We start from the raw sequence: 13,351 nt of genomic DNA on the forward strand, positions 1-13,351 counted from the left end.
GTGACACTAGATGGCGATGGTGAGCTATGGCAAATGCAATATATTTTTCAAAACTTTTTTTTTAAAAAAAAACACACCATCCACAACGTTTTTTATATGTGTGTAGATTCCACCAGGGTCTATATTGCTTTGTTATGCACATCCCAGTTCTTTGAGCTGTGCGAGAAGTTCCACAGTCAGCACTTATCCAGCACTGGTTCTCTTTCGAAGAAGTAATGACTGAAAACGTAATGTGTTTCTATAATATAGGAATATTTTAAATATCCTCCAACAGCAGCACTCCTTTCCACATCAGATGCCCAGTGAGAAACACTCCTACATCCCCAGATGCTATTAGCTTACAAAGTTCAAAGCTCAGCATGGTTCCTCTCTGCCATTTTCTACATCTCCCTCCCCCCACATGTCATATTTTCAAAAACACGTGCCTCTGCCTCTTTAGCACACCCCAGAGTGGTCTTTATATAAAGAAAGAATCTTCTAACAATTTGCTCCAATTGAAAAAAATATCCGCTGACTGCACAGGGCTATTAACATTCTTTTGACTCTGGCAGGTATTGTTTGAAGGCAGGGATGGGGCACCTTTTTCAAACCATGGGCCACATTTCCATTTGGGCAGCCTTTTGGGAGCCACAAGCTGGTGTTGGGTAGCACCCGAGATGAAAGTGGGCAGAGCAACAAATGTGATTCCCACCCCTTTGTACAGTAGGTGTCAGGGGCTAGCAGGCCACTGGCAAGTGTGCACCAGGGGCAGACTCAGGGCAGTGGTTTATGAGGGGCTGGGCCCAAACCTTAAACCATAATTATCATGGCTTGTGCACATGTGCTTCATGTCCTTTCTATAGGGGAATAGAATTGTGGCCCTAACTTTAAGAAATGCAGTATTCCTCCCTTATATGCAGCAGAAAGCAGTGGGAACTGGGATTTCGATTAGAATGACAGGAAGCTAGAAGGTACTGTGGTACACAGGGCCACAGAATTTATTGCGGACATTTGGATAAGGGTAGATGAAGTGTGACAAAATGAAAACTAGCTTTTAATATAATATAGGAAGAAGTGTCTAGGAGCTATATATAAATATTATAGAGGAAGGTTTGGGAAATATTGGAGTACTAGATACATTAAGCGTTTTGTTATAGTTGAAGTTTTACTCAAGAATTCCGAATTCCAGGAGCCCCTTGAATGACACATTTATTTCACTCAAGTGAATCATATCATAATAGGCAATTTTTGTGGTGTTGTTGGCCCTGTGAGGGAGGGATTATGTATTTGGCAATATGGAGGCAAATAAAGAGCTCTTTCTTGTGGCGCTGACCTTCGCAAGCAGGGAAACTTTACTATGATGAAATAGGTAATCTCTCAAAAACAAAATTCCAGGAGAGGATTGGAACTGGGGATTAAACATCAGAACAAATATTCTGTGTTATGGCAGTTAAAAGCCCTCCAGAGAAGTTATTTGGATAGATTGAGGACAGTCAGCTGGAAAGTCATAGCTGGATTCACAAGGATACAAAACTTTGTTGACTGTTCTGAGGCGGCTGTATGTTACTTTTTCAGACCTAATTTTTATACTTTATCTAAGGCCTCATCTGAGGATTAAAAGATACAAATGTTACATTTCAGAGGGATTTCCTGTTGTTGTTAAATAGTTTGTGTATCGTAATTTTATTATATATTTATGCACATATTATTGCAATACTAATCTTCACTGAGGAAGTTATTACACTCAGGGGATTCGGGATAATTGTTTTTAATTACCCATCAAATATTTTAAAATGCAAGAGATATTGTCATGCTTCTTTTTTTGCTGCTGATGCTTAGGAATAGTTTGTGTCTGTTATTACTCTCTTTCTTTTTCTTTCCAGACATTGCTCACTAGTAGGGCAGTGTCTGAGGGCCAAATTACGCTTGAGACTAAACAAGTTAACTTGGAGCTAGTCAGGGTCTGGGTTTTTCATTTTTGTCAGGTGGGTAGGATTTTCATTGGCTCTGCAGCACGTATTGAGGATAGGTTTAATCCTTCTCCCTTGCACCTGTGATACCAGTGAAAAACCCCTAACCTTTTGCTGCTATTAAGATTTAGGACAGGGTTAGGTAAACTAAGGCCCGGGGGCTGGATGCAGCCCAATCACCTTCTCTATCCGGCCCACGGACGGTCCAGGAATCAGCGTGTTTTTACATGAGTAGAATGTTTCCCTTTTATTTAAAATGCATCTCTGGGTTATTTGTGGGGCATAGGAATTCGTTCATCCCCTCCCCCAAATATAGTCCGGGGGCCCTCCCACAAGGTCTGAGGGACAGTGAACCGGCCCCTTGCTGAAAAAGTTTGTTGATTTAGAAAGAAAACTCCCAATGGCATCAAGATGGGCCTATCTGTAATATCTAACTTTCCCTGTTGATTTCCAGTCAGAATGCTCCACTCTGTCTGCTCTTCTGTCACCCAGGGACGCTGCACCCACTTAACTCCCAGTTCTCTTGCCAGCCTCGCCTCCATTCTCAGAGTCTCTGGCATTCCCAGAGCCCACCCTTAGCCCATCCTCTCAGGATGAATCTGCCACTCAGTCTGGTTCTGAGCCACAGCTGTTGCCTCCTCTGTCGCCTAAGTCACAGAAATGCCAGCGCAGGCACAAACAGATAACTCAGGTCCAGTGATTCCGAAGGATTTCCCATTTGCTAACTCAGTCCCAATGGCAATCGTGCTTGGGACATTGAAGTTGGGCTTCCCTTGATTCCATATAATGGGACCCAAGAGAGCATGTTGCTATTTGGATCAACGTCTTAGCTTGCCTAGCCACACATGGCACCCATCATGCCTTTGAATCCATTTTGACTCCGCACTGTACTGATTTGAGCATTGAAGTTTTGGGCAGAAACTGTACTGCAAGTTCAAGTTCCTTGTCCTTCCGTGAGAGCCAGGACACAGATAACCTGAGTTCTTGCTTAGTCGGCTGATGGGTTCCTATTCTCCTTTCTTATGGTTCTTTATGTTAAAACCAGACTTGTGCAGTCCTTAAAACAGAGGATGCCTTCATGAAAGTTCACCTTCCCAGGCCATTCCGGTTATGCATGGACACTCTGTGTGCTAGTATTCACTTGTAACAAAGACAATTTATTTTTCATTATAGCAAAAGAGAGCATTCAAATATTCCTTATATTTTTGACAGCTGGGTACTATTGGCGCTAGTATATGTTCTGAGAAACAGTGGGGTATTGTTCTTTTTGCCTAATTTTTGTTCTGGTCAAGTTTTTCCAGTGGCTTGGATCCTAACTACCTTCTCTGTAGAAAGCATCACCCCCTGGAAATCTGTTTCAGGGAATTGGGGGACTTTTAGAAATGGTTTCAGTATAGTGCAGAATAATGCCGATGGAGGGAGGAATGGTGGGTAATTTCTCATCTGAATGAAGGTACAATATAGGGTCCTTGCCAGCTGGTTTCAAAATGAAAATAGTGTCAAGTGTGAGAGTTGTACTACTCAGTTTCAAACTCATATAATTAAAAATAGATTCTCCGAGACTTTTCTGAGTTCTAACACATATTTTGTATGGTTTTTGTTTCGTTTCACTGCAGTTCAACTGAAGAACAGTTTCACTGGCAAACACAAGGTAAATTATAATTTTGTAGAATGCTGTGTTGAACTTTTCTTTCTCGGAGAGTCACTCTTTTCAGGTGCTTTTGCCTAACTGTGCTTTTGTTATGGAAATACTGCAGCCAAGCTGCAAATATTTTATAATTGGGATAATGTTATACTTCTCCGAGACAGTATTTCCATAATCTTATAGAAACAGTATAAATTATTGCCGAACAAGTATGTCAGTTAACAACTTGGTATGTTTCTCTATTCCCAGAACATCAGTTACTCACAGAGCCCTCTGAGTCATAAATTAAACCAAGTAGGAAGTTACCAATTGTTTACTTCCCAACACCCACCCTGAACAGATTTTCATAAATCAAGCATGAAGTGATTTGTTAAAATTAAAGTATTAAAAATATAGGGGGGGAATGTCAAAGCAACTTTATACACATAATAAACTAGCAATAAGAAAGATTAACATCATAAAATAAAAAAGATATACGAGTTTATCCATGAAGGTTACTGGCAACCTTCCTCAGCCTGGTGTCCTCTAGATCTTTTGGACTACAATACCCATCAGACCCAGGTAGCATGGCGAATGGTGTGGAATTATGGGAGTTGTAGTCCAAAACATCTGGAAGGCATCAGTTTAGGAAGTCTGTGTCCCTTAATGACAATAAACTGAACTACAGATCAGTATGACATTCTCCCAGTCTGTTGATTCTTCTTACGAACTTGTTCACCTATTTAGGCCACAAGACTTACATCCTGTTTTATGGCACTGAGAAACTTTCAGAGCTGTTGTTTATAGTTACTAAGGCACAGCTGGCGTCAATGGCACCCCAAAGGGGCCATCTTTTTCTTAATTCAAAAATTTAGTTCTTTCCCCCCCCCCAAATAAAAACCGATTAGATTGTTCCCTGGCCCATTTCTATAATGGAAAAGACTGCAAATTAAGGATTCAGTATTTTCAATACGATTTTAAATTTGGAATGTACAGTCTCCCTAACTGACCAGAATTGTTTCATTGTTTATATTTATTTATTTATTTATTGGAGGAGCGATCCTATAGCAAGATCCACCACGATTAGCAGTTTAGGATCCTGCAGATCTCTGGCTGAACCACGAGGTCCCTGACACAACCATAACATAAACATTGGCTTAACTTCCTCATCCTTGGTAGAGCCAGAGATACGGTAGCCTATCTCCCCCATCCTGGCTCAGCTGAGACCCAGCTGGCTGAGAGACAAACACTGGGTGTCAAACACCACACCGGAAGAACTCATTTATTGTCCAGCTGTTATATGTGAAAAAGTATATATGCTAAAGTGCAATTTGGGGAAAAAAGAGAGAGAAAATTATCATTTAGTTATTGCCTCTTGAGAAAGCACATATTGAAATAAATGGAAGAGCAAAATATTATATGACACATAACATTCCCAGAGGAATGTTGGTCATCATCCAGCACGTAAACATTATTGGCATTAAGTTTGCCTCTTCACTAAAAATGTAATGGTAAAGGACCCCTGGATGGTTAAGTCCAGTCAAAGGCGACTATGGGGTTGCAGTGCTCATCTCGTTTTCAGGCCAAGGGAGCCGGCGTTTGTCCACAGCTTTCCGGGTCATGTGACCAGCATGACTTAACCGCTTCTGGCGCAACAAAACACCGTGATGGAAAGCAGAGCGTACGGAAACACCGTTTACCTTCCTGCCACAGCAGTATCTATTTATCCACTTGCACTGCGTGCTTTCAAACTGCTAGGTTGGCAGGCACTGGGACAGAGGAACAGGAGCTCACTCTGTTGTGGGGATTCGAACCACTGACCTTCTGATCGGCAAGAACAAGAGGCTCAGTGGTTTCGACCACAGTGTCACTTGCGTCCCATTAGCCTCTTCAGTACTTGATTGTGGTCAGCAGTGTAAAGATCATTGAAGACTAGCATTACAAATACCCAATAGCTTTTGCTTAATAAGCCTACCTTCACTTTCCCTGTATTTTAGATTATTTAAATGTTTAAAACAATATTTTGTTACAGATGGTCAGAAGGATATAGAAGATGAGCTCACAACAGGTCTTGAACTTGTTGACTCCTGTATTAGATCTCTGCAAGAGTCTGGAATACTTGATCCACAGGACTATTCAACTACCGAAAGTAAGTTTCTAAAGAATGTTCCTTTCATTGTGTCCTACCTTAAATTAAAACCCAGTCTGCACAGAAGATGATATGCTTTTAGGATGAAAGGATACTGGGCCATTATGATGTTCTTATTTTATCTTTCATTTCGGAAAACCGGCAGTATTCAGTGAGCAATTGCCTTTCTCCTACCCCACTCTATGTGTGTGTGTGGATAACAATCTCCAAGCTGTTTTAGAGCTGCTTTCACAATACAGATGAAAACAGCATGGGGTTATTTTATGCGCAGGTAGCCTTTGGTAGAAATGTGGAGAGATGGGGAAAACATGTAATGTTTACTAACATCAAACGTTTAGGAACCAGCTTCTGGTTTTTAAAAATATTTAGATGCTTGACATTTTGCCTGCCTCAGAAAGTGAATTGGGCTTTCAGTATACCCTATAGAGGGCTTGTAAACCTTTCTATCCCCAAGACCCACATGAGATGTTTGAGGCCTACCAGTCACAAAAGTGAGATATGGGGCAGAGCTAGTCACAAAATGGGGCAGTGTGAGGATGCAGACTCTGGCATAATCACTGAGTGATTACTGACGTCACTCAGTGATTTCACTGATTTTCGCAGAGACGTCACTGATTTTCTACCGATATCTAATTCATATCTGGAAGTTGCACAATTATTTGCCACAACATTTTCCTTATGATCAGGGATCTGTAGCTGAGCTTTCCTCAAGCTAAATACAGACATTTGTTACTCACAAAGTAGATTAAGATATTCTGGTTTTCCACAGAAGTAATACTTTTTGTTTAAACATGGGGGGGAATTCTACATGTAAAGAATTGTCTTTGTATTTTTAATTGTAAGTTCAATGGATGTATATGTATAACTTAAAATGAAAATATATGTGTATGGCTTACATTTGACTTATAAAATGAGCAATTTTAAAAATATTACTAACTCTTGAGATGATGTTTCTTAACTACATTTACTGCCCCATGGTAACTTACTTGAGGTTGACGCTGGTGTGCTAGGTGGTTTATTTCATCCATGTTCTTCCATTGCCCATGGTTTATCCAAACATAATCGCTCAAATTAGTGGCTAGGAAGAGATGTATTGTGCATTTTCAGCTCACCCTGTTCAGCACAGAACTTTTCCCTATATGCAACAGGCTGTTGTGGTACAACTACTGCAGTAAAACGTTCAATCAGAAAAGAGATTTTTGCATATTAGCGGGTGCACATATTTGTGTAATACATATGTTAGCTGATACACACCTTCTCGCTGAATGCAAACATTTCATTTTTATGTATATACAGAAACCCACCTGTGAAGTAGCTCTTAAAATATTGGGGGTTTCCCCCCCTGCCAATAAATTTAAAGTTTGAGGAATCTTATGGATAACAAAGGACTTTCTCTGGCTATTTGCATACACATGGTGAACTGACGATACAGGGAACATGTTCTGGGGTCCAGCTCTTTCAAACTCTGCTTTAAAGTAAGAATTAAAGCCATCTTATGGGAATACGTGATCCTCTAAAGCGATAGTTATTATAACAGATGCCTGGCATATTTGATTTTAATGAAAGGAATCAGCATATGTACAATACAAAACTTTATTAAGTCATTTCAACTCGCCTCTCCGTTTAATAGAGTGCTTTCAGCAATTCCCCAGTGAATACACTCCAAAAACCATCTCTATTGTAGAATCTCTAACAAAGCAGATGTTTGCGTCTGAAAAAGCATTTGGTCTTGATTTTTATTATGTTTTTCTTCTACCTGTCGCTTCCTCTGAACGAATTAAAAAGGCTGCACAACAAAAGGCCCGCATCTGCATCGTTAGATGTGTAAAAAGCCAATTCAGTCCATGTTCTCTCATTTTTTAAAAAATAACCACCTGTCAGATGGTTGAAAGGGTAGAATAAGATTAAATCTGGCATCTTTTGAGCTAGCAGTCTGTTAATCAGTGAGAGTTATTTCCTTCTCATAATCCAGCAAAGGTTTCAGGGTAACCTTGTGCTGTTGATCTTGACAGAATGCTCCATGGGGATTGCTTAACACATATAATGCTCTAATTAAAGTCACATGGAATATGTCTGAGGCATTCGTTCGCCTTTGTGCATTAGTTCTTCCCTTTTGTTTTCTAAATCTTGATTACAGCGTTTCATGAGAGAGACAGAGAGAAATGTTTGGGTTCAGCCACAGTCTTTGTCTAGAAGCCCTTCCAGGCTGGTTATGGTTTCCAGCGATAGCAGGAAGGCACTCTGCAGAAGCTCAAAGACACCATTGTTGTCGTTGCTTTTATCATCATTTCATGCAGCTGAAATTGCTCCCTGAACTAAGCACTGGTGTCCCTTGACACAAACTGTGCAGATACGCAAAATTCATTGCTACTCAGTGGGTGCATTCCACGCCAACTTTTAAACGGCTGCTGAAAACTTTTTTATTCCACCAGGCCTCTGCAGGCAATTAAGGGTACACCCCCACACACAGTCTGTTGATTTTTGTTTTTAATTTCTTTTTGCTTTTAACTTGTTTTAAAGCTGCATCCAGCCATGATCTCATGCTTTCACACAAGAGCATGACCCCTCAAAATGGGATTCTCCAGACAGTTGATGGGTATGTGCCATGGACCCCCTGGGTAGGTTATGTGGACCCCCTGGGGGCCACCGACCACCAGTTGGGAACTATGGATTTAGAGCATTCCTAAAGCTAAAACTGGGAGAATTATGTATAAGTCTGTTTAAAGAGCTATTCAGATATATTTGTCCCTCCTTGTGATTGTCCTTGAGAGAGATCAGAAGCAGATCTTTTATCTTACACAGTCCGTTCTGCCTCTCCCCATCACCATTCCTTCAGGGAAGAGCACATGTCCAAACTCAGAGATCCCATGTTTATCTGAGTCAATAGGAGGCAATCGCCAACAACAAAATGGGGGAGCAGGGCGTCACCGACCTTCAATTAGGGCCAGGGCCTTTTCAGTAGTGGCCCCGACTTGGTGGAACACTCTGTCACAAGAGACTAGAGGGCCCTGCGGGACTTGACATCTTTCCTCAGGGCCTGCAAGACAGAGCTGTTCGGCCTGGCCTTTGGTTTGGACTCAGTCTGACCCTTATGTTTCCCTCCCCTTATGGTTTTGATCTATGGGCTACTTTTAAAATGAGGCTGCAATTTAAATTGCATTTTAACCTGTATTTTGAATTGGTTTTTTCCCCTCCCCCCATTATGTTTTTACTGTAATTTTATTGGTGTTAGCCGCCCTGAGCCTGGTTCTGGCAGGGGAGAGTGGGGTATTATTATTATTATTATTATTAATTATTATTATTATGTAGTAAGTGTACGGATAATGTCTTCAGAAGATTTCCCAGTCCCACTTCCATGCCCTATGTAACTCCTAAGTGGCATAGCAGAAAAGAGTGAAAGGAATGGTAGGCAGCAGTAACAATAAATCATTCTTGAAGCTTTTCTGTAGTGAGCCAGCTCTGGAAGGATTCCTGACAGGTGAATGATATAAGATGACTGCTCTAAACATCCTCCATGGTCTGTTTTCTTTAAAGAGACTACTTAGTAGCTTGCAAACAGGGGGTTTTAAATATAGCTCAGTCTCACACAGAGCTCCTGTAGAACTTGCCATACAATACCTGCTTTTTGGCCCTATCTCTGGAATAAGCACAGGAAGTGCTCACAGAGACAGAAAAGCCTCAGATGTGTTTGTGTGCCCTTGGGGCGTGGTAAGGAAGGAGAAGGGCCATGCAGTATAGACAGATTGGCTCAATATGGTGAGCCATTATAAATGGTTTATTCTGAATGTGCTGATTTGGGCTCTTTTGCTCCTCCTCACTGTTGCGTGGAGAAAATAAACCACACTTAACTAGAGATTAGGGACGCGGGTGGCGCTGTGGGTTAAACCACAGAGCTTAGGGCTTGCTAGTCAGAAGGTTGGCGGTTCAAATCCCCATGACGGGGTGAGCTCCCATTGCTCTGTCCCAGCTCCTGCCAACCTAGCAGTTCGAAAGCACATCAAAGTGCAAGTAGATAAATAGGTACTGCTCTGGCGGGAAGGTAAATGGTGTTTCCGTGCGCTACTCTGGTTCGCCACATGTTAGTCATGCTGGCCACATGACCCGGAAGCTGTACGCCGGCTCCCTTGGCCAATAAAGTGAGATGAGCGCCGCAACCCCAGAGTCGGCCACGACTGGACCTAATGGTCATGGGTCCCTTTACCTTTTTAACTGGAGATTGTATTTTTGTTTTTGTTTTCCAAGCCATGATCAAGAACAAACTTTGACTACAGAATATAGTTAGGAATGAGACGAATGGTGGTCCCTGGTTGGGACATAATGCTATGCCAGTGATGGTGATTTGCTTCCTCCATCTACTAAGAGGGAGGAGCAAAGTGGATAAGCTCACAGTAAACTATTCACACACACACAGAGACCACTTGGACTTTGTAATGTCCACTAAACATTTTAATTAAATCAGGGTTTGTTTATGTTTTAACACTTACCTTCCATTCCCTCCCTTTTATGGTAAACAATCTCCCATTATCCCCCAACATTCCCTACAAGAATAAAGGATGACTGTGGTAATGATGTCTTATTTAAAAGGAAAAAAAGAAATGACACACACATTAGTTTTTAAGACACCGCTTGGAATTTGGGGTACTATACGCAATGTGCATGTGAAGTTTATCTATTTTGATATATCTTCCCATTTTCAGATCAGGTTTTCTGGAAGATCTCAAGGGAAGATCTCCTCTTGCTCCAGGCATCCATTGCCAGAAACAAAAGGGTAGAGTAAGAGTCCATCCATTTTCCAGGACATCAGCATGATGCATTTCACTTTAAAGGGAGCTTGCAATGAGAGTCATCAGTTATACTTTAGCATTTTCCATATCATTTTCTTTGTATGCTGCATTCCCACGGTTAAAACCATGCTCAAGGCAGCTTACAACATGAAAATGTTACACAATACAAAAACACACACAGTGTTATGTACTGAAGTTCTCACCCTGGGCCAGCAGGGGGATACTGTAGATAGTTATGCAAATAAGGGATAGAAAGTGACGTTCAGTGATTGGATAGTTTTAGAAAAGTGTTACAGTTACGTTGTACTGGAGCTCTGTATAAGCAGGCTGACTGAACCCTTCAGTTCAGTTCTGTTCTGGCCTGTGAATAAACAAGAGCTGTTTGAAGAATCACTGTGTCGTTTGATATGTTCACCCACAACTTAACACACAGGAAACCTAGTCATAAACGACAAATAAAACACCAAAAAAGTACACAACCAAATCGAACAATTTCCACATAAATCATAACAAAGATACAAAATAAAGATAAAAAAACAAGCCTGCCCCAAGCAGTACCCCAGCAGTAAAATAGCTCTGTTGAAAAGCAGCTCCCTAGGCAGATTGTATTTGTGTGTCTTCTTCCACTGTCTTGCTTTTTCTTCTTCTATACCTTTCTGCCCCTATCAATTCTCCCTCCCCCCATCATTTAAAAGAACAGAAATATTTGCATGAACATATATAATGAAACATAAATATACATATTGAAGTGCAATGAAACATATAGCATGCACACACAGAGAGAGAGGAGGAACCATGTACCAGTCAAGTAAATAACATGGAGTGTTCAGATATGCTACAAGCTTCAGCAGATTATTGTGTAATTAGGCTTAGTAAATCTAAAAGTAATTACTGCATAAGAAGCAGTGTAATTTAGAGGACCAAATTAATCGTGCATTTATCTGGTAATGATATGGTATCATGTAAATAACCTGACATTACATTGTCATTACCATCTGAGTAAAAAGCCTGGCTTTTATATATATATATATATAAAAGGAACAGAAAAGGAAGAAAGGATAAACCTTACCATAATCGAGATAAAAAATCTACAATGAGGAGAAGAAGAAAATAGGGGAAATTAATTCTGGGGTGCTGAGCTTCACTCCTCAGACGAAGTTAACAGTTGAACCCATTTTCTCAAGGGCAGAATAAAAGGAGGAGGTGGTTAATAAAAACACTAATAAATAATAATGCTTGGCGTTTCTATAGCACCTTAGAGGATTCCGATATTTTCATGAACATTATCTCAGTAACAGTTAGCTAAATTCATGTTTGGATTCTCAGATTCTAGATGGGCTAAGGGTAATATGGCTTGCCTAAAAGCATCTGATGAGTTCGCAGCATAGACAACATTTGAATCAAGGACTTTCTAGTCCATTTCTGGGCCTCTACGGTACACTACTTCTTGAGATCTCACTCAGAATGCTGTTGTTTGGTGTTCCAGAAAAGAATGTGGCCTGATTTTCCATGCTAACAGAATTTTTGGCAATTGAGATGGAGGATTAAGTCATATCAAAAACCTTGCTAGATGATACTGATTGTTCATGTAGCCCACCCAGCCCTCCATCTCTGACATTGGTTTGTTGCTCAGGGATTATGGGAGTTGCAGTTCAAAATATCTAGGCTGAGGAAGGCAGGCATGAAGGGTTTACAAAACTAGAAAAGTAAAATGCAACGTGGGAATGTGTGTAAACTGCGGTGTGAATGCAGCCATAATGTGCATTTTCCTACCCTCATTCCACACCATTGGCTGCTAGGGTGGTGTCAGAAACGAGGGGAAGCAGAATGCAATCGAATGAAAGTGTGGAATAGAGCAGGAGGGAGAACTTGGTACTGGGCTGCCTGCTACAGTACTTTCAACAGCAGCCTCCTATATCTTGCAGTGCTTCGTTCTGCCCTGCCCTGTCTATTTCATATCGCAAAATGAGGTTAGTTTTTTTTTCCCTCCCCCCTCCATTAAGTTCAATGAAGTAACACTTTTTAGTTGCTCAACATACTGTGCTCTTCTTGAGAAAGACAAAATAATGATGTTTAAGTAATAAGTGCCACTTTAAATTACAGGACCCAATCTTATTGCCGAAATGACAAGCTGCAGAAAGCAGGAATCAAATGTGATAAATGCATTCTTTCTCTCCGTTGTGGTGCTCACTGACTGCTCCAATTTGCTTTCAACACAGGGCCCAACCTTCTATCCCAGAGTGCACTTCAGCTCAATTCCAAACCCGAAGGGTCTTTCCAGTATCCATCTAGCTACCATAGCAACCAGACCCTTGCCCTCGGTGATTCAGCAGCCTCACAGCTTCCAGCCCGCAGCAGTCAAGCCAGAGCTGCGATACAGAACTATAGCCAGGTATGTTTTGAGAAGGGTTCATTTATCCCAAGTGCCGTTTTGAAGGGCATATTCTGGTTGAAAATGAATCTCATGCACACGTGGTTTTGCTTACAGAGTTTGAGTTTATATTTTATGTTTGTGTGGAATACAGCTAATAACATCAATGCAATATTAAAGGAAAATTCAGCAGAACAAAATGACAACATTCTTGTGTTTATACATTAGTTTAGGAGATGTTTATTAATGTTTAATTTTATCATGACTTATTTATGAGTGGGTTTGAATCCCCGTGATGGGGTGAGCTCCTGTTGCTCGGTCCCTGCTCCTGTCAACCTAGCAGCTCGAAAGCACGTCAAAGTGCAAGTAGATAAATAGGTACCACTCCGGCGGGAAGGTAAACAGCGTTTCCGTGCGCTGCTCTGGTTCGCCAGAAGCGGCTTAGTCATGCTGGCCACATGACCCGGAAGCTGT

The 13,351-nt window shown here is 41.1% G+C and overlaps 1 protein-coding gene across 11 annotated transcripts in view; it reads left to right on the forward strand.

The window, feature by feature from the left end:
* CTNND2 (catenin delta 2) overlaps positions 1-13,351 on the forward strand; it is a 515,372-nt gene that overhangs the window by 242,151 nt on the left and 259,870 nt on the right. For all 11 annotated transcript variants that reach the window (XR_008331611.1, XM_053397153.1, XM_053397157.1 and 8 more), the window contains 3 exons: positions 3,566-3,600; positions 5,606-5,722; positions 12,726-12,898. Coding sequence is in view for 10 of the 11 variants with exons in the window: in XM_053397153.1 (XP_053253128.1) it covers positions 3,566-3,600; positions 5,606-5,722; positions 12,726-12,898 (325 nt within the window). In the remaining variant the exon portion in view is untranslated. The remainder of the gene's footprint in view (positions 1-3,565; positions 3,601-5,605; positions 5,723-12,725; positions 12,899-13,351) is intronic.

This window comes from Podarcis raffonei, chromosome 7 (genome assembly GCF_027172205.1).
Source record: "Podarcis raffonei isolate rPodRaf1 chromosome 7, rPodRaf1.pri, whole genome shotgun sequence".
Taxonomy (NCBI): Eukaryota; Metazoa; Chordata; class Lepidosauria; order Squamata; family Lacertidae; genus Podarcis; species Podarcis raffonei.